This window comes from Mizuhopecten yessoensis, unplaced genomic scaffold, assembly GCF_002113885.1.
Source record: "Mizuhopecten yessoensis strain PY_sf001 unplaced genomic scaffold, ASM211388v2 scaffold2329, whole genome shotgun sequence".
Classification (NCBI taxonomy): domain Eukaryota; kingdom Metazoa; phylum Mollusca; class Bivalvia; order Pectinida; family Pectinidae; genus Mizuhopecten; species Mizuhopecten yessoensis.
In genome coordinates this window covers 6,581,073-6,606,684 of record NW_018404492.1, presented here as the reverse complement: position 1 = coordinate 6,606,684, position 25,612 = coordinate 6,581,073, and the positions used below count along the sequence as shown (strand labels likewise).

The 25,612-nt window shown below is 35.3% G+C and overlaps 3 protein-coding genes across 3 annotated transcripts; all 3 read right to left on the bottom strand.

Annotated features, from left to right (window-relative positions):
* Positions 1–612: 612 nt before the first annotated feature.
* LOC110445553 lies at positions 613–2,941 on the bottom strand. The gene has a single exon (XM_021490218.1). It carries the CDS (start codon positions 2,461–2,463, stop codon positions 1,924–1,926), a length of 540 nt encoding a protein of 179 aa, XP_021345893.1. The 5' UTR covers positions 2,464–2,941; the 3' UTR covers positions 613–1,923.
* Positions 2,942–7,038: 4,097 nt separating this feature from the next.
* LOC110445696 (uncharacterized protein DDB_G0283697-like) lies at positions 7,039–14,372 on the bottom strand. The gene is made up of 3 exons (XM_021490467.1): positions 14,282–14,372; positions 12,130–12,382; positions 7,039–11,934 (listed from the first exon to the last, which is right to left on the bottom strand). The coding sequence occupies exons 2-3, from the start codon at positions 12,373–12,375 to the stop codon at positions 7,801–7,803; spliced, it is 4,380 nt and encodes a 1,459-aa protein (XP_021346142.1). The 5' UTR covers positions 12,376–12,382; positions 14,282–14,372; the 3' UTR covers positions 7,039–7,800.
* A 3,701-nt stretch (positions 14,373–18,073) lies between these two features.
* LOC110445739 (mucin-5AC-like) lies at positions 18,074–25,274 on the bottom strand. The gene is made up of 7 exons (XM_021490518.1): positions 25,175–25,274; positions 22,260–22,550; positions 21,829–21,943; positions 21,290–21,477; positions 20,593–20,982; positions 19,731–19,912; positions 18,074–19,429 (listed from the first exon to the last, which is right to left on the bottom strand). Exons 1-7 carry the CDS (start codon positions 25,272–25,274, stop codon positions 18,074–18,076), a joined length of 2,622 nt encoding a protein of 873 aa, XP_021346193.1.
* Between the last annotated feature and the right edge of the window lie 338 nt (positions 25,275–25,612).

Genomic DNA, 25,612 nt, shown 5'->3' with positions numbered 1-25,612 from the left:
GATACCTAAATAAATATAAAATAACCATTGCATCAATCTCTGTTGATACCTAAAGATAGAGTAACCACTGTATCAATCTATGTTGATACCTAAATAAATATAGAATAACCATTGTATCAATCTCTGTTGATACCTAAATATATGGTAACCACTGTATCAATCTATGTTAATACCTAAATAAATATAAAAAAACCATCGTATCAATCTCTGTTAATACCTAAATATATAGTAACCACTGGATCAATCTCTGTTGATACCTAATTATATAGTAACCACTGTATCAATCTATGTTGATACCTAAATAAATATAAAATAACCACTGGATCAATCTCTGTTGATACCTAAATATATAGTATCCACTTTATCAATCTCTGTTGATCCCTAAAGATATAGTATCCATTGTATCAATCTCTGTTGATGCCTAAAGATATAGTAACCATTGTAGCAATCTCTGTTGATACATACAGATATAGTAACCTCTGTATCAATCTCTGTTGATACATAAATATATAGTAACCACTGGATCAATCTCTGTTGATACCTAAATATATGGTAACCACTGTATCAATCTATGTTAATACCTAAATAAATATAAAAAAACCATCGTATCAATCTCTGTTGATACCTGAAGATATAGTAACCATTGTAGCAATCTCTGTTGATACATACATATATAGTAACCACTGTATCAATCTCTGTTGATACCTAAATAAATATAAAATAACCACTGTATCAATCTCTGTTGATACCTTAAGATATAGTAACCACTGTATCAAACTCTTTTGATTTATAACGTTATAGTAATCACTGTATCTCTCCCTGTTGATTTATCATTTTATAAAGATACAGTAACCACGTGCACTGTATCACTCCCTTTTGATATATAATGATATAGTTATAGCTGTATCACTCTCTGTTGATTAATACAGATATAATAATCACTGTATCAATCTCTGTTGATAAATAATGATTTAATAATCACTGTATCACTCTCTGTTGATATATTTAAAGTTTGACCTTTATTTTGCCTGCGTATACGATAGTATGAACGCAGTTGGCAACGGAACATATTCTAGCGCACCATATAATATGTTCCGTTGTCAACTGCGTTCACACTACCGTATACGCCGTCAAAATGAAGGTCAATCCTTATATTTACATCATAAATAATGTTCAAATGGTAAACAAAGAAAATAACAGCTGAAGCGGGTTACTACGATGGTAACTACGGTAGCCGTTTTTGCTAAGATAATATAGTTTCGGTGAATCTACATCGATATATGGGTAAATTTAGAAAATACGCAGTGCACAACACTATTTTACTTCTTTTGATCGCTTTTAAGTTTTTAATGAAGTACTACTCTTAGCACTTGGAACATTTGTATTCATTTATGACGGTCGTTATGTACACGCATTGACACACTTCTTTGGTAGTGACGCGGTCGAACGTCGTAAAAGGAAGCCTCCATTGTTTACTTTATCGTCAATTTTTTTTGAATCTGCATCCATGTCATAAGACGTTGGCCAGCATCTCATTGTGTATAATCAGACATAATGGATCCCGAATATGTTTCATGTGTTTAGATATTGAAGACCAAACAATAGCTGTCATCGAACACTTATCTAGCTGAAGCGAGAACGGCGCCACATTTGAAACAGGTATCAATCCGTCTAGCCTTTTTTCATTGCGTATGCATTTATTTATGCACAGCCAGAGTTTACTAAGCTGAAGAAGGGAGAGATGTAAATATTATGACATCACAATTGGTGTTTGTACCATTGTTAGCAAATATTCGTGTATCATCTCCTAACCAATTGGAGACGATAACACTTCAAGAAAAACCAAGTTTGGCAAAACTGTTCATCATGCGTCTAGTTAATGAGGGAATGATGTTTGAGTTTTAGCAACAGTGTGTTGACTCGCTACAATATAGTGCAGCAGCATCCAGCATCTGCCTCCTCCCTTTCATGCATTGCCACGATTTCTTGTGCCAATGCCATTTTCAGTTCGAGCCTTCTCTTCAGTACCAATATTGGTATCAGATAGTATTCCATCAGCCATTCCATTTTATAACACATTATTCTTTTGACACGTGTTTGCATTCCGCCAATAAGAATGTCGTTTGACACGATCAGCTGTTGATCAATTGAGGACAATTCGAAAAACTTGTTCCTGGAATCACCACACATATCCTCACTGTGAAATATACATTTATCCGCCAAAAGGTCTGGTGAAATGAGAATGCAGACGACGGTCAGCTGATCTACTTCTGGTTCCGTTAGAACGTAATATCTCTCGAAATCTGTCAGTCTCTTCATATCCTCGTCTCGGTCATCGAGACTGATGAGGTCACAAATACATTTCAAGTAGAACATCAGTTTTGCTTTGACGTCTTCCGGGACGCTCACGGAGCATCCCACATCACGAACGCCCATTTCGCGCCTTGTCATCACGGCAGCCATCTTTGATTTCTTCTGATGTCTTTGAAATCGGTCGTTTCGTTTTCGTAATGTCAGTAACTTGTGTCCTTATTGAATGACACCAATTCGGGTTTGAACCCTATATATTGATGATTAAAACTTTGTTTGCTGATCAGCATTACCACAAAGAATTCCAGTTGATACTGCCCACTTAATGTGCAAAATCCTGTATGTAAAGCTCGACGAAATAATATATACCTCTATATCAGGTACGTGTATTGTTGATTATGTTCCTTCTATCTGCATATTTTTAAATCCATTTACTTCCTGCTATAGGCAAATATGGGTAACAGGTGGATACACGTTGCACCCGTCCATTACAGAGACTCAATACTACACAAAATTTTAGAGTAGCATTATACTCCCCTACAGTGTATCCGATGCGTTGTGATTTCATATTAAATAACCCACTACTTGTTAAATGTAAAAAGTTTGTGACGTCGTTATATTAAGTTATTACAATGTTCGTGTGTGTTTTTTAAATCACAAATATAATTGGTTACATAAATATATTTAGTATTTACAGCTCCTAGTATATACACAATGAACGTCTGTGTTTTTATCACACACAAGTGTACCGCAGGTGACAGGTGAACACTGTGTTTGATATATAGATGTATTTAGGACCACGTGGTGTGTTAAAGTCCAGTGATAGCCCATTGATTATTGCTTACCGATATCATGTACACATCGGTCTTTAACATGGTATGTGGTGTTTACAAACTGGAGGCCAATTTTTATGTCGTCTTACTATTAATTGTTTAGAAAATCTTGATGAATACCACGTGGTTTGCAAGTCAATCAACAAGTTGGGTAGATGTTCTGTTAAATTAGTAGCTTGTTAAACATCAATCACACCATGCACATAACCATATAAGCGTTAAGTGTGTAAAAAGTCATCAGTCTTGATGATACTATGGGTTAATTTCTCTGATGTCACTCGGTTGATGACATATTTTGATGCAATGTTATTGGAAGAATGCTGCCAGAGAGGGTTACCCAAGACGTCTACAGAAAGAATGACTATTCAAAATGTGTTGATAGCTACCCAAAGGTCTGAGTATTATGTCACTAATCATTGATCAATATGATGAAATCAACACTAAAATATCTTATTACAAATAGTCCGACTTTCCTTGATTCCAATTGGCTAATCCTTTATCTCAAGTTCGCTGATATATGACATATCGACCCAAGGTTTCTATTTTGGCGTGCACGTGACCATATCAGATCACTATCAGGTCCATATGAGGGGGTTCTTATTGAAATGTATTTCCAATTGATATTTAAAGTATTCGCTTGGAAAGTATATTTTAGGATAATTAAATACTACCAACTGATTGTGATAAAAAAAAAATCAAAAATAATCGCAATGGCGTAATGTCTTTTTAAATCACAGATTGCTATGACTGAAGAGTGTTGTCGATCAATTTACGTCATGTAAAATATACAATTCTTGTTTTTCTAATCTTTGATCCTTTTACTTCAGCTAATTGAAATTGGAAGGTGTGCCTCTTAAGTCTTATATCCCTCTTTTCATGTCGATTTTTGTTGTAGGATTACACTAGATATTTTTAATGTGTGGATGATTCGTTCACGAGTAAGCTCCCTGCTTTAAAGAAATCAGGATTTGTTCAGCAGTGATACAAATTCTTTTGTACAAATAACAATATACTAACTTATGAGAAAAGGATCAAAGAGTTAATGGAAGGTTTGAGCAATCCTACATGTGAACTGAATATGTTTCATCCTTATGTAATGGAAACGAAGTAGCGTAAAGGATATTTGTTCGCTGGGGAATTCCAGACTCCCAGACTTTCTAGTCGGATGCTCTACCGCTGAGATAAAGGAAACTTTCCTCGAGCCGAAGCTAATGATTTGGACTTGTGAGATGACTTTCACACTAAACATTGTACAAGGCACATCCTTATATAGCACTCTCCATTTTATCTAGTCTTCACCCTCAAAGACTACTGAAAGCCAGGTTAATTTACTTCACACCAAAGGGCTTTGCACTATCTGGAGTTAGATAGGTCAACGGCATCAATTTTGTTATAGAAAAGTTGCAGTGGAAATAATATGTACGTTCGCTGGGGAGTAAAACTGCGACCCCAGACTTTCTGGTTGAACGCTCTACCGCTGAAATAAAGGGAAGTTCTCTCAGCTGAAGCTTGTAAAGAGACTTTGAAGCTATGCACAATGTGCATCTTTTACAACTACTATTCTCTAGTATGTTTGTTTTGCCAGGAATCTACGAGCCTCATCTAACAGAAGGGTTGATTTTGTTTTTAATTGAGCAGGTTTCACTAGGGTATTCAAAATACTGTCACAAAATTTACAATAAAGGAATTGGAGAAAGAGAAATGATCACAATTTCTGCATTAGTGAGGACAAGGTCGTGGTTTAATGTTTTTGATATACAAGCCAGTAAAATGGCCCAAAATATACATTATGTAAGGTAATTATGTGAACAAAACTGTACATAGATAATTAAATTAATACTACAATATAACTTGCTGGAAAATGTGCGGAGAGCTTGGAATCTGTCAAAAAATCAAAAAGGAAAATGGTTAAAAAAAAATTGTCATGAATACTACACTGTTTAATGCATGTACGATCAACGTATTGCTACGCATTTATGACCTCGTATAAAATTAATACATATTTTGTGTGACAAAATGCGAGACCATTTGTATTGATGATTTGTATTGATGATTTATATTGATATACTTCACGTAATTCATATAAAACAGATCTTTTCAAAAGTTAAAATATTTGTCAGCCAATGATGTTTAGCAATTGCTATATTTTCCCTCAAAGTTAAGACTACTTTTCAAAATTGCCTAAATGGATATTAAATGAAATTTCTATCCATAATTGGTTCAACGGCATTCAATTTTAAATAAATAAAAATAACAAGGGTCGGAACTCCAACAAGGAAATGTTTTTGACTTGATTAAAGTATAGCTGTACGATTTTATTTGATATAAATGAACATAGATGAGCGAGTCAAATTGCAGTAATAAGGATACCTCATAAAAAAGACTTCTCGTCAAGTAAAGGTTAACGTGATGATTTTATTTACTGTCATATCATCCCTGAAGAAAGGCAGTCTGTTTTATTTATTTGTTAGTCGGTTTACAGCCAATAATGCTTCTATCAATTGACATGGACTAGGTTGCATTTACCAAATTAAAAAATGCTTAAGTAATCTGGCTCATAGCAGTTCCATACATGGATATCTCGGCGTTTTTCCTTGAGTTGATTTTAAAATGCACATGTATTCCAACTACGTGATATAACGTCTAAATGTTAACATTATTTTGCTGAACACTTGAAACTAATAATAACGATAAATCTTTATATACATTTGTATACAACTTTGCTGTATCATTCTCTGTTGATATATAGCGACAAATCACCGTGTTGTCATGACGTCTCCCAACAAGGATTATTCAAAATGATATATTAATCACTGTAACATTATGATAATTGATGTAACATTTTTCAAGAAAAACAAATATTGGCGAAACTTCATAATGCGAATAATTTGTTAGGGAATGCCACTTGAATATGAGCACTGTGTGTTTTCTTCTTACAATATAATGCAGCAGCAGTCAGCATTTGCCACCTCCCTATTGTGCATTGCAATGATTTTCATAATCTTATCGTGTCTTCTCTTCATTACCAACATCGGTGCCAGATAGTACTCCATCAGCCATTCCATTTTGTAACACATGATTCGTTTGACACGTGTTTGCGTTCCACCAAGCATGATGTCGTCTGACACGATCAGCTGTCGATCAACCGAGGACAATTCAATAAACTTGTTAATGGAATCGCCACAAATATCTTCGTTGTGAAACAAACACTTGTCCGCCAAAACCTCCGGTGAATAGTTCATGCAGAAGATGATAAGTTTATCTATTTCTAGCTCCGTTAGAAGGTAATATCTCTCGAAATCAGTCAGTCTTTTGAAAATCTCGTCCATATCATACAGGTTGATGAGGTCGCAAATACATTTCGTATAAAACATCAGCTTTGCTATCGCGTTATTCGGCACGCGCACGGCGGATCCCACATCACAAACGCCAACTTCATGTCTTGTCATGACGGCAGCCATCCTCGATTTCTTCTTAAAATCAATGAAATCTGTCGTTTTGTTTTCTTAATGCCAGTTACTTATTTCCTCAATAAATGACGCTTTTTTTTGTTCGACTGAAGTGTCTTGTACAAATGAACCTTTATATTGTTAATTAAATGCTAGTTTGAATATTTGCATTACAACAAACATCAAAGAACCCTAGGAGCCCACTTATTCATATAAAACGATCCAGTGAGTAATACTCGACACAATACTATGTACCTTTGTCTCAGGTATAGATAAGGCGAATGTTCCTTACTTCCTGGTATGGGTAGATATGAGTAACAAATCGATATAGGTTGCACCCAATTTGTGATAGACATGGCCGCACAATTAAAAAATAACAATATATTGCCCTATCAAATGCATTTTCATATCATTAAATAAATAAATTCTTTATCCTAGCTAAAAAACATCGTTTGACATCGTCAGAAGTTAAAACAAAGTTCGTTTATTTATCACAGTTGTAAATGGTTACGTGATTTATTACTATGTGTACATTGCGAGCGCTCTTCGGTTTTTAATTTCCAGATTGTATAAAGCACCATATATTTACACAATGAATGTCTGTGATGTTATCAACAAATTTATCGCAGGTGAGAGGTGAACACTACGAGGTTTTTTCGATATATTTTCAACCATGTAGCCTAGTGATAGTCTACTGATTATTGCTTTCTGATACCCAACACTATTTAACACTGTAGATTAATGCTTACACATCGTTTGTATTGCTTCTTGCTGTGAAATCTTTAAGAAAATCTTAATATTTCACAAGTAGTATGATAAGTGCATTATGCATACAACGATTGTTTGAAGTCAACTGACAAGTTGAGTTGATGATCAATTATGTTTAGATTCTTAATAAATCATGCCATACACATGCATAACACCTACGTTAACTGTGTAATGTGTTACCTTTTGTACGCAATTGCCTACATACATCGATGGAATGCTACCAGAGTGGATTTATCCAAGGTATTTACAATATAATGTCTATTAAAAAAAAAGGATATTCGTCGTCCACAGTTCCGGATACTCGTGTCACCAATTATAAAAGAATGACAAATGTTTATAACTCCCATCTCAATGTTGAATGTTGGTGACGTCCACGTCAGTTCCGGAAGAACTAAGTTTGGTGAAGCCTCTGTCATTGCTGAAATTTGGTGATATCACTTTCAATGACGTATATTTGTGAGCGAAGTCCGTCGTGAAGGCCCTCCTTGGAACCTCGTGTTTGTAATGGGATTGCTATCGTCCATCAATATACTAGGCTGGTTGAAGCGAGGTGGGCGATTTGCTCCTCGTTCACTTGCCATTGAAGAGATTGCATCCCAATCAAAATCTTCTTGGCGTTTTTTTCGTCGTTTTGTTGGTAGATCAACGGAAAATATGTCCGTTTCATTCTCAAAAAGCGTATTCAAGCTCCTGCTCTTACGCATAGTTGTTTTAGGAATAATTTCTTCTGTTTGCATGTCTTTTGGTTTTCCTTCCAATAAGTCCCATGCAGGCTCGTTTTTACGAGGCTCTCTTGCCTTAATGAAGTGTTGTTTCGCCATCATGGCAGAGACACTTGCTGCAAACTTAGATGTAGGTTCTCTTTTATCTTGTCCGACCCCTTTGTTCGAGTTACCTCCCGTTACATCCCAATCTGCCTTCATGTTGGGCATCGTAAATTCCTTCGCTACTGCCAAAGAAGCAACTGCCTTCCAGTTTTTACGACCTCTTGCTTTCATGCCAACTCCTTGGGGAGGGATTCCATCGCTCTTTACCGGGATTGTGGGCGGTTTGGTTTGATTTGCCGCTGTTAGACTACTATTCTGGCCCGTGTTTATTCCATTTGTTTGATTGACTGCTGTCGATGCAGCCATTGCAGTCACCGCATTATCACCAACAGAATAGTAAGAATGATCATTTCTGATTGGTTGATTGTATCCAGATTGGTTTTGATTTGAATTTGAGATAGGTTTCCGGTCGGTGTGCTGCGAATCAAGCATAGATAGTGCAGTCGTTTGCATACCATTATTTTCGGAGCCACTTAAATGATGGTTATTTGATTGATTGTCGTCAATATTTATAGGGTTATACCCATTAGTGCTGGATATCGCTCCTCCGTTCGGCACAGTGTTATGTAGAGATTCATTTGGGTTATTTGAATTGTGCCGTTCGGGCTCAGCAGGTCCATCAGTTATATTATTGTTGCTGGTGTTTCGATCTTTGTATAACGACACGGGTACAGCGGCCGTTAGAGCACCAGCTGTCCATGTAGTCTGATGGTTCAATGATTGGCCACCATTTCTAGTTGTCTGGTTCGTTATTGATGTTATTGAACTCGCGCTACTTTTGGGGAAAAGGCTTCCTGACAACAAAGTCATCACCGCTTTTGTTTTTTCTTTCTTCTTTTCCTTTCGTTCTGTCTTCCTTTCCTCTTGTGTTTTCTTCGTTTCCGAAGGAACATCACTAGTCGCATCGTCAGAACGCCGATTATTAGCATTTGACCGTTGGTCTTCATTTTTTGTAATTTCATTTGCAGATCTATTTACACCTGTCACTTTACTTGTTTCAACTGCAGTATTGCTTGATGCAAACAAGGCAGACACTGCCGCATTCCTTTTCTCTGCTGTATTCTTGGTCAAAAGAACAGGTTCTGGAGTTTTTGCTTTTGTACTGTTGCTCGAACCATCATAATTTTTGCCAATGTTGCTTTGGTTTAGATAACTCTGGCCCCGGTTAACATCTTCAGCAAAAGTAACATTGGGTTTAGTTGCGCCGTATTTTGCGTCCATATACGACTCCACGGGTTTGGTTTTCGTCAGTGGATTTTTCTCTGTGACATTTTGGTTTGTTCGCGTTCCTTGATTTTGGATTGTTTGTGTTCCAGATACGGCGCCTGATTGAGCATAAGTATTAGTTCTGTTTTCATTGAATATTCGGTTATTTGTCGTAGACGAGTCAAGTGCATTGTTTATCTTTTCATCATTACGCACATTGTTATATTCTTCCGGCGTCGCTTCTAATGCAGATGCAACCAGTATCGGTGGCTTTGTTGTTTTCTTGTCAGCAACGTCGATGTTCTCATTTGGCATGTTTATTGTGTCTGTTTTGTTTTGATTTGCTGTACTTTCTTTTACTTTTCTCTTTTTAGATATTTTACTCGCTTTTTTGGTATTTTGTTTACAGTTTTTTTCAGAACGTTTGATAACAAAGCAGCAGATTCTTTTCTTTTTCATATAATTTGGAATATTCTTGGGTTTTGCTTTGCGTTTCGATCTGTACACTCTAGCTTTTCCTGATTTAGAAGCATGCACCCCTGTCACCGATGCGGCGGCTCCTCCGGCCGCAATCACCGTGTAATCATCTGCTGCATCTTCATCATCATCACTGTCATAGAGGTCATCGTCGTCAGAATCGTAATTGCTTTCTTCTTCGCCCATTTGTTTCTTTTTGCAACACGCTGCACATCCAATACACTTTATCCTGCACAGAAAACAAGCTTTGCACTTTTTGTTGTCTTTTGATTTCTTCGATGTACTCCGTTTCCCCGATCGCGGGCGGGGTGTTTTTGCAGTTTTTCGGCCGCCTTTCCCTTCCGTTCTCGCAGCAGTATTGGTTCCAATAATTGCTGTTGCTCCTTTATTTTCTGGGCTTTCGAGTGAATCAGAGTCATAGTTTTCCTCCTCACTATACTCATCATCACAATCGTCGAAATACTCGTCGTCACTTTCATAACCAAAGCAACAGCACACCATTTGATTGCTACGTGTGTCTTTTGCAGTGGGTATTTCATTATTTTTTTTCTGCCTTTCGTCTATGAAGTTTTTGTTACTTTTAGGACGGCCTATTACGGATTTTCCCCTCTTTTGATTACCGGCAGTCGTTGGCATTATTCCGTTTTTATTGTTTAAATTATTTGGAGATCTTCTGATTTCATCATCGTCATCATCATAATCCCATTCCTCCTCATAATCTGAATCTTCGATATCATCGCTGTCCGATTGAATTATACAACCTGCACAACATGCATTTCCTTTGTTTCTCTTTTCTTCTTTATTCTTTTCTTTCATTTCTTTATCTTTTGATTCTTTTTTTTTCTTTTCTTTGTTCTTCTTTGCTTTCACTTCTTTACTTTCGGGTTCTTTAGCATTTGTTGGATCTGGTTGTGTGTTCGGTTCTTCATTTGATGTTTCCCTATTGTTATCGTTTGATATATTTTTGTCAATATTTTTGTCACAACTATTTGGAGATCTTCTGATTCCATCATCGTCATCATCATAATCCCATTCCTCCTCATAATCTGAATCTTCGATATCATCGCTGTCCGATGGAATTATACAACCTGCACAACATGCTTTTCCTTTGTTTCTCTTATCTTTTTTATTCTTTTCTTTCATTTCTTTATCTTTTGGTGCTTTGGTTTTTTTTTCTTTGTTCTTTTTTGCTTTCACTTCTTTACTTTCGGGTTCTTTAGCATTTGTTGGACCTTGTTGTGTTTTCGGTTTTTCTTTTGATGTTTCCCTATTTTTATCGTTTGATATATTTTTGTCAATATTTTTGTCACAACTATTTGGAGATCTTTTGATTCCTTCATCGTCATCATCATAATCCCATTCCTCCTCATAATCTGAATCTTCGATATCATCGCTGTCCGATGGAATTATACAACCTGCACAACATGCATTTCCTTTGTTTCTCTTATCTTTTTTATTCTTTTCTTTCATTTCTTTATCTTTTGGTTCTTTGGGGTTTTTTTCTTTGTTCTTCTTTGCTTTCACTTCTTTACTTTCGGGTTCTTTAGCATTTGTTGGACCTTGTTGTGTTTTCGGTTTTTCTTTTGATGTTTCCCTATTTTTATCGTTTGATATATTTTTGTCAATATTTTTGTCACCACTAGACGTGTGTTGAGATACAGCTGCAACTGCATGGCCTTTTTTCGCAGATGTGCCCCTTTCTTTTGGATTTTCATCGTCCTCGCTTTCTTCATCATCGGAGTCGTAATAGTATGCATCATCCAATGAGTCGCAACAACAGCAACAATAGGTGCAGAACAAAGCACATCCTTTTTTCTCGTCTTCGTTGTTATCAATGGTTTTAGGAGAGTGGCGTCTAGCGCATGTAGATCTCCCAGCAACTGAGGTGTTTCTGTCGTCACCAGCTTGTCTAGTTTTACTTCTGGTCGGTCCGCGTTCATCTTCAATGTGATGTCTATCATTATTACGTGAAGGGAATACACTTACACCACCTTTAGTGGGATTTCTTGGTACGGCATGTGATTCGAGCCTAGGTCGCTGATGTCTTGGATTGTCGTTGGCGTTCTGAAAACATAAGAAGTGTTTTCAAAATTGTATCTCCGAAAAACTTTTCCCCAAAATAAGAAAAAATGGCATGGATTAAGCTTTTTGTATTTTCTCCGAAATAGAATGCACAATAATTGTTTCTAAATATATATTTTGCTATGAATATTTAACGTTGACATTTGATATATTTGAACAGAAGAAGCTCATATCTACCTGTTTGGAATAATAGATGTTGTCATCGAATTCATCATACTCGTCGTCATCGTCATACTCATCATACTGTTGTTGTTGACGACGTTTTCGTTTTCTACGTCGTCGCTGTCGAGCTTCGTTCTTCTTTTCGTAGCACAAGTAACACTGCTTACACATCCAACATGAGCAGAAACCTACCAAGATGCCGACAACACCTATCCCAGCTATTATTGCAATGACGAAATACAGGGGAACGGATCCGAACATGGCTCATCTGAAATGTATTATTACGTTCAGCTTTAAGGTTGACTAAAGGTTTAACCGTATGTAGCTCTAGACTATATTCATCATTGCCATCAGTATATATATAATATATATCATAATTATTATTTTAGGATGCTGTATATAAAATTGAACATGGAACGTTTCCATCAGTAAACTGTGAAGAGGATATTAGAATATTAACCATCTCCATCAGAAAACTGGATACAGGATATAGAATATTGATCATGCTCATCAGTATAGTGTATACAGGATATTAGAATATTGACCATTTTCATCAGTTAAGTATACATGATATAGAATATTGGATATGTCCAGCAGTAAATTGTATACAGGAAATAGAATATTGACCCTTTCCATAAGTGTACTAGTACTGTATACATGATATAGAATATTGAACATTTCAATCAGTGCATTGTATACAGGATATTAGAATATTGATCATTTCCATCAGTATACTGTACACGGGATATAGAATATTGACAGGTTCAACATTATACTGTATATAGGATATAAAATATTCATAATTTCCAATAGCACATTACTTACGGGATATAGAATAGTAATTCGTATCCTACGGACATACCTCCATTAGGATCCAGTGTTATATGGGATTTTACCGTCTATATTACTTCTTTGACCCATATGTTTGTATATATGTACCCTATGAAATGTATTTCATACTGTCGCAATTGATTTTATATTTACGTATGTATTTATCTAATTCTGTCTGAACAAAGTTATAAGACAAGCGTAATAAAAAAAAACGTTACTTGTATCTGTAGGTTCAAAGTAGTTTATGATTCTTGTGTTCTAGGACAAAAGCCAGGCTATGTACACTGTATATGTGTTAGCTGTACACTGTACCCTATGTAATTGTAGTATACTGAATGATATCAGCTTACTTAGTCTAAAGGCTAAATAAGGTTAAGCGATTGTCGACGTTTGGCTAATCTACTTTTATATCATAATACACATAAAGTAGTTCAGGTGAACCCAACCACCAAATGAAAACGATTGGAATATCTTTGTTTGTTGCTAGATGTATCCAAATAAGGTTTTATGAATATCGAACATTTGTTTATTTTCAAATTATGTACATAATCGTACTATTTCAGATTTTCAGTTGGTATTTTTACAATTACGATAAAAAGACTTCATAAAAACAATAATTATATTATCATCTTTTAAGTGCTTCATCTGTTGATTTAAAGTAACCGATAGATAATTACAATTGTTGAATAATTTAAAATGAAAAAAAATAGTTGTTAGGAAAAAAAGTTCATCGTTTTGTGTTATGAACCTAATACATTTTGTCAAGTTTAAAAAAGTTAAATATTTTACTTAAGTTATCCTCCTTTTAACAGGGTTAGTTTATTTTTGAATTTCCCCTTCGATTTAATAGACATAGAGTTCATAGGGGAACAAATATAAACAAATTTAGAAAGCTTTATTTCAGTAATTATAATAATTATGACTTCATATAAAATTTTATATAATAACCTTAAATAACATCGGCGAACCCAGGAAATTCCACCATAAAATAAGAAACAAATACATGTATATTGACCAGATAAAATTGATGACAATGCCCCACAAAATAACAGCAGGAACCCGGTAATATACATTGCCATCCCCAATAAGTTACACAGGAATAATGAAATATTCATCAGACCGTGTCGATTAACGTACAGGCAAAGAACCCCGTTGATATTCTACTAGATCACAGGAATACAATGTAATATTCATCAGACCGTTTCGACTACCTTTCAACTAAAGATTCACGTTAATATTCGTTACAGACCCCTACTTAATAACGATAAAGGAAAACCGCAGGTTACACATACGGCTTGGTTATTTTACGTAATATCTGTTATTGTAATTCACTTACCTGTAATCCCTGTACTTCGTTAGGAAATGTGTCCAATTTTATACTGAATGTAACAACAAGAATCAGTCTGATTGTCCCGCGTCAAGTTATATCCTCCATGTTGTTGTGTAACGACTCGACGTATAGCACCAGTAAACATTGATCCCGGTCAGTATGCTAAATCTTAATAAAATAATCTTGTATAATCCGGTTTTATAATCCTGATAATTTAAGTATTCGCTCAGCGTTGTTATAACATATGTAACAAAGTGTCCAATATAAACAAATATAAACATAAATCAAGTCCTAATATAAAAACATACACATACCTCGTGCATAGTTTACGACGCGAAATAAACAATAAGTCCGGGAAACAAATTAGAGAACTTTGAACCGAAATATTATTTGCTCTTCCAAATATAAAAATAGTTTACAGGGTTTCTGATTTATTCAAAATATTTCGATTACGTAATTAAATTCCAAATACCATGAATATCTAGTATTAATTAACTAAAGAAGAGCCCGTCACTGCAATTTATATAATGACGCTAAAATAAAAACGCAAAAAAGAGACTACTGGGATTTCAGAGTCTATCAGCATTGCCTGGCAACATCATAGCAGATGCTACAGTTTGTACTGGAAACCATATTCTTTCCAGAACAAAACCTGGTTAAAACTCGATCATGTTTTGATCAACAATGTCTTTCCCATGTTGTAATTGTTTTATCGGCTCCGGTTGTTGTCTGTCCTTTTGTATTGGTGTCTCTGTTCCTTTTTATCCTTTTCTTTTTGAGTTTTATTTCCATTTCGTCCATGTGTTGTGTTTAGTATGTGTTATATAATAATATAATAGATCATTGTGGTTTATAATTACATAGATAACACGATTTTATCCAATGCTGTCTCTACTGTTTTATTTATTCATGAATAATTAAATTTGCTCTGCATCCTTCCATTTCAATGCATTGAGAACTTAAATGTTGTTGTGAGACTATAACAACATTTGCTATTGTGACGTCATCAATTTCATTGTTGTCAACATTTCATTTACTGTTCAAAGAACAGTTTGAAATAACTTAACAACCCGTAACTACTCTATCGAAATGTAAATATGAATAATGAGTATTTTAGCAAATGTTGCTATGGTCCTATAACACACCTTTGTATTGCTGACAAACTTACATAAAACCCTAACACCTTTATTAAGTTTTTTTATCAATAGCGATGAGTGTTATAGGACCATAACAACATTTGCTAAATTTTTCATTGCTTAAATAAAACTCTACATTTTGGAAAAGCAAAATATTGTGTTATCCTTGTAGTTTTAATTCAATACAAACTAAACACAGAATGTTGACAACGTTAAAACAATGATTGTACACAAACTAAACTCGGATATTTACATGTGATTGAGGATAATATAATTACCTTGCTTTTATTCTATAAATATGATACAATAATATTTCGGAATGGAAATTCTAAGAAAAATATGACGGAATTGACATATTACTTATGGGACTATACAACGATAGACAGCAAAGATTGTCAAATAATATTGGACAAGAACAATATCGAGATGATAATGATATATATTCATGCAATATAAATTCACGATTTGATATTAATGTTTTAATTCGTGTTAATAATTAAAAAAAAGACCATGTATTATTACATAATTCAATGAATGTAAAATTGTCAATAAATATATATACATATGATGAGAATATTGATGTTATGAAAGTCAGTGAGGTCACTACTGTCTCTAAAACGAAAATATAATTTTAAACGTAAACAAACTAACATATATGTACATGTACATATATATAAAGGAAACTATGAATTATAAACGAAATGTTACATACAAGAATAAACCAAAACATTCAATTAATATGGACGGACTATCACATACCAATAAAGTAATACGGGTTCTTTAACATTATCACATATACATAAATCAAAGGCACCCTGTTGAATAATTACGTGTTTACATATACATTTAAACATAAAAACAACCACTAAACATGGACTAATCATCACATATACATAAAAACAACCACTGAACATGGACATATCATCACATATACATGAAAAAACCCACTGAACATGGACATATCATCACATATACATAAAAACAACCACTGAAGATGGACATATCATCACATATACATAAAAACAGCCACTGAACATGGACGTATCATCACATATACATAAAAACAACCACTGAACATGGACATATCATCACATATACATAAAAACAACTACTGAACATGGACGTATCATCACATATACATAAAAGGTCACCATATTGAATAATGATGGATTATAATAAACATTTAAATATAGAAGCAACCGTTGAACATGGACAAACTAACCCATAAATACAGTCCATTGTACATGGACAGGTTATCGCACACACATAAAACAAAGGCATCCTATTGAATAATGATGACTTATCATATACAGGCAAATTAATATAAAAGCAACCATCAAACATGGACAACCTATCACATACCTAAACTGACAAAAATATTCTATTGAAAATTGATGAACTATCGTATATTATGATAACAAAAACATGGACTATCACAAAGATATACAGGAAAAAAACACCCAATTGATCATGCATGGACGGACTTTAACATGAAACTTTAATTTCTAAATTATTCTCCCTTTTTATTGAAAAAAAATAAAGACATTTATATATTTATAAATATTTGGCAGAATTTCTTTCAAATATCTCATATGAAATATGAAAAGAAATGAATATATCCTTTTTATATGTTTACGCAGACATTTAGTATGGCATCATTGTGATTTTTTTCAGACATCGGAAAATCTTCGAAATCTTTTAAATCACCATTAAAAAGTCTACTAGGTAATATCTTTAAATCATTTTGTTTACGACATCGTATTCTATGTTTGGACATTTCTTCCAATCAAACTCTCATTAGTGTAATTGTATTAAATATTCAGTATTAAAAGAAACCACTCGATAACATTAGAATACTAATGTATGGTCTTTGACACAACACGTGAGTTATGTAATAACAGAATATGTTATATTTACCATTTGAATACTATATACAGTTCACAACCATGACATTACAAAAATAAATTACCGGTTGAATATTTATGGAATTCAAAAAGAAATAATTTAATAATCTATTCAATCCATTTTCGTCACTTAAAATTATCCTGACCATTATCATGTAAATTTTCTGTGACGTCATATATTGACAGTAAGGTTGGGAGTCAGTGATATTGGTCTTAACTACGTCCTTCCCTCAATTGGTAATATTGCTGAATAGTTTGCTTAGAAGACATGGTGAGATATTTAAAGATTTCAGTCGGTTTTCGTTTTGAGAATGCGATATAATTTAATGCTCCAAACTTTATTCTGTGTTTTTATAGGTTTTTGTCAGGAAAGTGTTATTGTCACGTTTGAAACATGCGAATAGTAGCTGTCAATGATAATTTTCTGTATTTGATATCCATGTCTTAAAATTATAAAGATATCATATTATATCAAACCTGGTATATGACCAACTCTGATAAAACGATACAATATGTAAGTTGAGGTCATAAATGTAATTTTATACTTAGAACTTGAACATTAACATGCTACATGTAACATAAATCCACTGTTCAGTTAAAGGCATATAATACCAATAATATATATATAGATGTAATGATGTGATAATGTCATAATATAACAAAACGTGAACTGCCCTATACATGGTCGAATTATCATGTATACAAGATTTATGCATAAGTCAGAGCACAATTATGATAATGTGATAGGTTAATGATATTCAACAATCAGTAGAATCCTTAAGACGATGTGGTTCATATAAAATCGCTCGCACCTCTGGACCTTTCACTGCTGGGATGTTATTAAATGTTGTTTGTTTACTAAGTCCAGGTTTTATCAGGTTATGTGCACCCCCCTCCTCCGGAAACGGATCATACAAACCTACCGGCGATTCAGCATTGGCCGGTATCGCCGCAAGTCTCGGCGGTCGCGAGACTTTAGGTTTGCGCGCCATTCTCTTGGCATCCTCGAGAAAGTTGTGGATGTAGGTATTATCTGTGTTGCTGACACGGTTGTCGTATATCGTGTTATACTCAATACGATTAATAGGGGTAGGAGTGACCTCACCCGAGCTATCTTGGCTGGGATATGTGATACTGTCTGGATAACTCTTCAGGGGAATATCCCAGAGTGTGATGGGATGGCTGGCGGCCTTAGATGGATACCGTAGAAAAGAAGTATCTCGAGTTCTTGGCATGTCTTGCGGCCGGAGAGGAACAGCCGTGGGACAACTAGCGATATCACTGAACGGCACCTTGCGGTCGCCTATTGCTGTTGACGGAATGCTAACACTACTGGCACCTACCGATTTAGTTGTGTCATCTAAGGGACCCGGAGGTAACATTTCTATTTCAGCTTCATCGTTCTTAGACATGAATGACGACGGATACCCGGTAGATTCTGATTTAGAAGAATAACTTTGCGGAAGTGAGGTTGGTGGTTTCAATACACTCAAATCCGTCTGGACGTTTGCCGATTTAAACCTCCGCTCTGGACTACTCATAGCGGAAGTGGATGCGTTCATTGTCGTCATCACTATAGGGTTCAGCGAATCCGGATTAATATACATCGGTGCAACTGCTCTGAGCGTTCTCGGCGTTTTTGCTAACCATGTGTTTGGCGGAAATGGGGACACACAAGATGTTAAGGAGCCACGTCTGTCTGTAACGGTTCCAACATCTTTAGTTGATATTTCCTCCGCGATACTTTCATACTGTGTACCAAACGTCTTAGATTTCGGCGAGGGGTATATGACGCGCTCTGTAACGTCCTCGTACTGGGTTCCTGCAGCCCTAGCCCTAGGAGTGGTATGGATCCGTTCATACTGAGTCCCCATGGACTTGGCCATCGGTGTGTTGTGACTAGTAGAGTATCTACCCGCGGAAGATGGTATTAGTATCGGGACTGCGTCCAATGAATGGTGACTATCGACACTAACCAGTCGCATCGCCCGGGGTTTGACCTCATTAACTCCGTATCCGTCCAGAGATTCCATAGATACCACGCTCCTTGTTCGTGTTTTCCTGCTCATATCGTCTCTCCTTGCATCCTTTTCCATAAAGACGCCGTCCATTCTCTAAAATATGATGGTAAACAAATGTTATATAGAAAATGTCAAGAAATCCTGAATTCAGTATTAAAATGTAAATTGTTATTTGGGTGTTTGAAATGTTAAACATGCTAGTTTATCCACTTAATTCCATTCCGCTATGCAGTGTACAAGGAGCATTAAAATAACTTCACAATTTAAAAGCAAAGACAAAAGCACCGATATATTGACAGATTTTACGCATTGTACACGCTTTGAATGCGTGTTAGTATAATAAGAATGATTTCTTATGTCAACTCAATCTGGAAAAGCTTATACAATTTCATACCCTTTTGTCAAAGACTCTTTCCTCGCCCCTCGTCTTAGCCCCAACAGCTGCCTCCTCGAAGCAACAGCACCGACAGCAGCAACAAAGCAACACCGAAAGCAGCAATAATAACAGTAAGGTGCCGGCAGCGATGGCCACTAACATCCATAGGTCAAGGCCGAGGATCTTGTCGTCACCCGGATCTGTTGTAATGAAGATTTGGCGAGACACTTAAATAACAATTCCAATAAAATGAAGTTTGCAAGAAAGTTGTCATTATATCCCCTTGTTCTTATCGGTTTCGCAGATTTCATTAATCGATAAATTGAATGACAGAAGTTGAGTTATTCGACTTTTACCTGCACACAATACCTCGCCAATGAATTATTCCAGCCAACTAAAGCAATTCCACAACATCAAATTAGCTCCCGTTGGTCAAGTTTAAGGTAGAGATGGATTAATCAAATGTCTCTGTGGTACAGTGTAAACGTTTATCAAAATAACTCCTGTCAACGAGATAAGTAAGAAAGCAGTGGACAACCACGATGTATGGCCGAGGGTGAAATCTTTTGAAAGTGTTATCGTTTATCTGACGCCATTGCAGTATCGGGAGATATCCACAACTTAAACGCTGACAGGTTTACTGTAAACATCGGTTAATTCTACCCTCATGTATGTAATACAAAGGAAGTAAGCTAGTACGTAATACATAATATCAGTGACGATTTATCCGACACATGATACATTATAAAACATGCTTCTCTACGTAAAGTTTGTGTATACTTGCCTTTGCGTGTCGTTGCTGATGGCGTCGTTGTGTGTATCAAGTTGGTCAAATGGTTTGCAGGAAGCTTTTTTGTTACATGTGACGTCACGGATCTACCGGTAGTGGACTTTGGCGCTGATGTTGCACCGGAAGCTGTTAGGTGTACTGTGACTGGTGGAGACGGTTGGTTTGACTTAGTCGTTGGTGTTGACGTTTTCTGGTTCGATGCAGCAGGTGTGATAGAAACAGAGATTGGCAACTGTTTTGGTGTTGTTTTTGTTGTGGTAGGCGTTGATGTCGTTAACGAAGTAATTGTTTGCTTTTTAACTGTCGTCGTTGTTGGAGTAGTAGTGTATGCAGTGGTGGTAGTGGGGGTGGTGGAGGAAGTGGTGGCGGTGGTCGTGGGAGTGGTGACGGTGGTGGGAGTGGTGACGGTGGTGGGAGTGGTGATGGTGGTCGTCGTTGTGGTCGTAGTAGTAATGGTTGTTGAAGTGGAAGTTGTAGTAGCTAAAATTAAATATTATTGTAAAAGAAATACTACTGTTTTGCTTTAAAGACATTGTAAACAATGTTTAATGTAGATTAATTTGGAATATTATGAATTTTTATTCTGATGAATTGCTGTAATTTAAACTGTCTTGAGTAATTGAAATCCACGATATATTTATTTGTTAATGTCATCATCTTCTTTTTACTGTTATTTGTGTTCAACAGACTGATAACTGCATGGATGTATTTGCATAACTGCAAACCATACATGTTTTTAAAAGGCAGATAAAAAGGAAATTGACATACTTTTTAATCTTGAACTTACGTAGTGCACTGGTGGTGACATCAAGCCAGGGACTGCTCGGACGGCCCAAACCAACGTCATTAAGACACTGCACCTGTATCTGGTAGTGTGTTGAGGGCTGTAGACCCCGAATGACCCCGGTCAGGGTGTTCTCTCCCGACACACTGGTAGACATTACTGTGCTATTTCCCGGCAATCTGTATGTCAATCTGAATTCAATAATTAGCATGTGCTTTTCCATTAAGAATATCTAGTACGCTCACTATGTAAACGTTTAATCTGATTAATTATGAAATCAAATTTAGAAGTCACACAACTAAACACGACACATTGTACAAATTATAACATAAAGCGCTTTAATTAGCGGAATTAAGTTCTCACTTTTTTTCTCTGATTAACTCTTATAAAACGTATAAGAATGGCAATGGAATCCTTTCATTTAGATTTCGCAGTTTTGAAGATGCAAATATAGCAAAACGAAAAATCTCGCAAAACATACGATTCAAACGTAAAATATTAGTTCATTAAAAAAGCAATTGAGTGAGCAGGGTTAACCTTACTTGTAACCTAAGATGTTCCCGTTCTTGTAGAAAAGGCTGAGCGCGTCCCACTCCAAGGTGACACTGTCATGCGTGGCTGACAACATATGTAACTTACCCGGAGCACTCCCGGGAACTATGGAACAAAGAAACAACAGTCAGTCGTCAGTGATTTGTAACGTATCTATGCTTTAACGTGTTAACTAAAAGTGGAAATAAAACTGAGATGAAATATGAGGAGGTGGGACCTTTATTCAAAACCCAATATTCCTCAAAAGATATTAAGAAAATATTTCCACTAGACACACACGGATGTTTTTAAAAGCGTACCACAAAGAAGGCACAAAGCATGGTTGGTAATGCGCAGTTTCGTGTGTAGAGTGTGTTTCTACAAACTTTCGTGGTCCACAATAATAACTGATCATCTATATTTATCAATATAATTTACTCACTTGTTTTCGGGGCCTTGTACACAAACATTGGCGAGCGCACCACGCCCTGGTTGGTGAATGCTTCCACAAACACGTTGTACTCGAAGTTAGGGTAAACTCGAACAAAGGACTGATTCACATAGCTGCCTGTGTTATTTCGGTTCTGGTAAATGTGAACTGGTTTTGACGAGTCATAGTGTACCATCCAGTTCAAAACGGAGCATCCTGGCGTTATACCAGCTATACTCCATGTTATTTTTGCATATGTTCTGAAGGGTTCTGCTTTAGTGCTGGTTAAACTTAAACAGGCTCCTATCAAGAAAAAAAGACATTACAGTAAAAGAATATTGGGAGTTACGAAGTGAAAATGTTATTTTATATATCCTTTATTATCCTGAGATCCTGATATCAGGCCGAGTGACGGGTATGGGTATTATATCAGCGTGAATGGATAAATAGCTATCGGCATGACTTAGAGGGAGAAACTATTTATCATTACACCAGGCACAGATAAAGAGAAGATTTAAATCTTTACTGTTGAGTACCACATATTCTTGTGTTAATTATGTTTCTTAACATTTTTGAAGTACGAAGAAGAGAACATGTTTTCATCAAGAAAGTGCGGGAATATGTAGCGTAATCTGTGGTGATCGTGTCATATTCTACAGACTTCAAGAGAATATCGAATCGTTAAAAAAACGCAATTCGTTCTCAAAATTGATCAAACTAGGGCAAAATATGAACAGAGACATGATAACATCGAGACACTTGAAAAGTACAAAGATAATATATTATACCAGAGATATTACTAACAAGAAAGGGAAAGATCACAACAGAAATCGAAATCGTCACGCTTATTGTACAGCTAAGATATAGGACGTCCTTGTTTTTCATTTGGCAAGTTATGATAGAGGAAACAGCTGAAGTAGACGAATATATAGTGTTCTTTTAATCAAGTTCAATAGGGTATATACGATCGATACATTTCTTGCTATTTAATTGTCTATATATCTGACAGAGAACGTGAGGGCGTGGTTTTTGTCATCAGTCCTAATAAGCTATTCAATAAACTCAAACACCTATGAGAACAAAACAGTCGGACAGAAGAGGGTAGTTTGATCATATAGGAATGCCTATAGTCTGCTGAAAAATATTGCCATCAATTAGAATGATTTCATCAGGGACTCATTTATTTTCCCAATTTTGTCGTCATTATATTTCGTTTAGGCCTCTGTTGTGTTTAATTGTATCGATGATCACCTTTTTTGGAAAAGAACGTTTTTGAGTATGACGTTATCAAAACATGTTCTAAATTGATAGTCACTTGTAACATTTATTAAACACTATGTTGGGTGTAAAATAGATTTAAACAGGGAGAAAATTTGACATAGTCTTACATTTGATATTGTATTTGTTCTTGAAAAAAAAAATCACGAATAATTAACATTATGCAGAACAATATGGTGTATCGTCAAATCATTTTGAATGTTAAATATATGTTACCTACATTGTACGCAACACCATAACTAAACTATTAACTTAATCTGTAACTAATATCATTCGTCCCCGTCCTGTCAAATAATTGATTAAATCATTTTTCGCCTTTAAAATATTAAAAGGGATATCATATTTGTTTTAAAATAAGGGGCATCATATGACTTATATCATTCGGACTACGTGGTAAAGCTTAAGACCATGTAGCTTACACAGTTGACTTCACATTATTCAACAATGTAATGACCAAAGAAAATGATAAGATGATGCAATGTGTTATTAATAGTGAACCATTCAGGAAGCATATTATTGCTCGTAATCACTAGATGTACAAAGAAAAATTGCACCAACTTTTAAAGATGATTAGGTCGATATAAAAAGCCCAAAACATAATCGTCAATAAGAATTAAAATTCCTTATCAAATCCACCTGAAAGTAGTAACATTTGAAATTCGGTATTTCTATTTATCTAGTTGTTAAACTGAAGCGAACGGATTTGGCATTGGTTATTTCAACATTAAATTAGCACTCTCTACAATATATTTTCATAAATAAACGGATAACAAAACTATTTATCACATTTATTGTCTTTTCCTTTCTATTTTAAGTTTCGGGTTTGTATGTTGACGTTATGATGTTTTTATATTTCATGTCAACAAATTGCATTATTTCAAAAATAATCTGTGATTATCCTTCGAAATACCAAAGTGCATAATACAATTTCAAAAGTATCGCTTTAGTAAATTACGAGCTTTAAAAAATTCAAGAATAGATAGATTTTGAAAAAAAAGTCTTAAAAAAGCGCATATTATAAATGAAGAATATTGACATCATCAAAGAAACTTAAAACCAGTATTGGGTAATAGAAATTTATAAGTTTAATAATATAAACAAAACATTGAAATGAGTGACAAACGTGATGGTACCTTATTATGATTTTTTGTTTTACATATCTTAATTTTTTGGCCTTGTTGCTTCGTTTAGTCTGTATCTATTTCACTTTAAAGCTTAACTGTCATTAAATCAAGTACAAATCTTAAGAAAAAAGGGGGAAAATTCGGATAAATAATGATTATATAGATATGTACATCATGGAAGTCCCAAACAATAATCAAGCATTAAATTGCTTTCAAATTCAGTTAGTTTTTTGGCAATATGAATGTCCATAGCAAAACAGGAAAATGACATGAACTGCAAAGTCATTCAATTATGTCATTTTATTGAGAACATTGTAATTAATGAATTAAAAAACGATTAAATAAAATTATATAAGGAGTTCGGGCCCAATATGGCGTCCACTTATTCTATAGAGAAGGGATATTAAATTAGTGTCCCGAAAGAATAAACATGTTTTAAAGAATGCATTCTTAGTTTTGTTGAAATAAAATTATCTAATTTATGACATATCACTCGCTGGTATAACCTGCTGCTGATGTACTTACCGTGTATAACAGGGAGAAGTATGATCCCCAACACCAAGGCTGCGGCTACACGAGACGGCCTACCATCAGTCTGTAAACGTCTTCTCCGCTCCGTATCCATGTCTTTATGAGGTCTTCCTATATACACAATTACTATTCATTCCATTGAGCATAAACAGTAAAATCCATAGAAGTTATTGTTCGAATTTGCTCTTCCTTTTCTTAATCGCACAAACACCTTTTTCCTAATCGCACAAACACTGAAGAAATGCGTCCATAATTATTTGCACCAGAGGTGGTTTTAGCTAGCTATGTAGAAATGATGAATATTGAAATGTATTCTTATCCTATTAAAATAAATTACATTTAAACAACTTCCTTATACATGGCAGGATAAAAAACATCTCCGTAAGAAAACTTGCGTCGATTACATCATAGTATGTCAACGCTGTTCAGGCT

Coding starts and splice junctions, on each gene's coding strand:
- LOC110445696 (XM_021490467.1), bottom strand. CDS start 12,375: ATGTTCGGATCCGTTCCCCTGTATTTCGTCATTGCAATAATAGCTGGG. Junction 11,935..12,129: donor ACATCTATTATTCCAAACAG/GTAGATATGAGC, acceptor TTATGTTTTCAG/AACGCCAACGACAATCCAAG.
- LOC110445553 (XM_021490218.1), bottom strand. CDS start 2,463: ATGGCTGCCGTGATGACAAGGCGCGAAATGGGCGTTCGTGATGTGGGA.
- LOC110445739 (XM_021490518.1), bottom strand. CDS start 25,274: ATGGATACGGAGCGGAGAAGACGTTTACAGACTGATGGTAGGCCGTCT. Junction 22,551..25,174: donor ACTTCTCCCTGTTATACACG/GTAAGTACATCA, acceptor TTTTCTTGATAG/GAGCCTGTTTAAGTTTAACC. Junction 19,913..20,592: donor AGCGCCAAAGTCCACTACCG/GTAGATCCGTGA, acceptor TCATTACAACAG/ATCCGGGTGACGACAAGATC.